Source organism: Ananas comosus, unplaced genomic scaffold (assembly GCF_001540865.1).
Source record: "Ananas comosus cultivar F153 unplaced genomic scaffold, ASM154086v1, whole genome shotgun sequence".
NCBI classification, from domain to species: Eukaryota; Viridiplantae; Streptophyta; class Magnoliopsida; order Poales; family Bromeliaceae; genus Ananas; species Ananas comosus.
Genome location: NW_017891257.1, coordinates 19,779 through 21,075, shown reverse-complemented (window position 1 = coordinate 21,075; position 1,297 = coordinate 19,779). Strand labels below are relative to the sequence as shown.

Genomic DNA, 1,297 nt, shown 5'->3' with positions numbered 1-1,297 from the left:
CTCGACTTGCAATTAGGCTCTCTCGAGCTCGGCTCGAATTAATTTCAATCCAAGTTTGAGCTTAAATTTAGGCTTGAAATTAATTTCAAGCCGAATTTGAGCCAAGGTAAGCTCGCTCGAGCTTGGCTCGTTTCCACCCCTACTCGCAAGTGGGCATAACATGGTCCATACCATTATCGCATAATATATTTATGGGGCGTGTTTGGTTCCTAATTGGAATAGAAATAGAAAATAAAATTGGATTTTATGGGAATGAGAAAAATAAAATGATGAATTATCAAGAAATATTCCATTTATNCCGGTGGGCAAGGCGGGGTACGACGGGTGCTCGACCCAGGGCACGGTGGGGCCCACCCTGACGACGGGGCCCGCCACCGTGACGCTGAAGGCGCCGGGCGCCCACTACTACATCTGCGGCGTCCCCACCCACTGCTCCTTCGGCCAGAAGCTCGCCGTCAACGTCTCCGCCGCCGCCGGACCAGCGCCGTCCCCGTCCCCGTCCCCGTCCGGGCCATCGGCTCCGCCTCCCGGCGGGCCCGCCCCAGAAGCTCCCACGACGCCTACGCCGCCCTCGGCACCCGCGCCCGCATCCCCCGGCGCCGCCCCCCCGCCCGGCAGCTCATCTGCCGCCGCACCTCCTTCCGGATCCGCGGTGTGGCTGCTGGCGCTTCTATCCGCAGCAGCAGCAGCAGCGGCAGCCGGCGGCTTCGCGCAGCACTAGCTAGCTTAGCTAGCCAGCGAGTGTTCTTTGAATTTAGCGATTCCGGTTGATTGATTTGTTCCTAGCTAGGCCGTAGCCAGCACATGCGTGGGTCGTCTGACTCATAATAATAATAATAATTAATTATATATATAGTTTTTTAAACTGAGAGTGCGTTTATTATTATATATGTATGATCGTTATTGGTGTTTGTTTATTTGTTTATCGGCAGTCCTTAATTAGTCCCTGCATGCCCCTACGACACTTGTTCCTGTTGTTGTTAAGTTTTTTTTGCTGCAATGCATTGATTTTTGAAGTCGTGGTTTTTCTTTTTTTTTCTTTTTTTGTTTTCTTTTTCTCACTCTTTTCTTCTATTCTTTAATTTCCCTGTGACAATTATTGGAGTTTGTGACAAAAAGTTCTAAAAGTCTCCGAGTGTCAATTATATATCCTGTTGCTTTACATATATTACAGTCCCATTTTTAATTAAATATTCATTGCCATTTTCAATCGTTATCTAGCGGGGTGGAATAAAAGTGATCCACGAGTATTGCCGGAGACAAAATAAATAGAATGATGATCAAGAATTAAGATGAG

The 1,297-nt window shown here is 48.3% G+C and overlaps 1 protein-coding gene across 1 annotated transcript; it reads left to right on the top strand.

Annotated features, from left to right (window-relative positions):
• Window positions 1-298: 298 nt before the first annotated feature.
• On the top strand, window positions 299-1,016 carry LOC109704782 (umecyanin-like; the record flags this gene model as incomplete). The annotated part of the gene is given in 1 exon segment (XM_020225565.1): window positions 299-1,016. A coding segment is annotated over 1 exon segment (423 nt), but the record flags the coding sequence as incomplete, so codon positions are not given.
• Window positions 1,017-1,297: the final 281 nt, after the last annotated feature.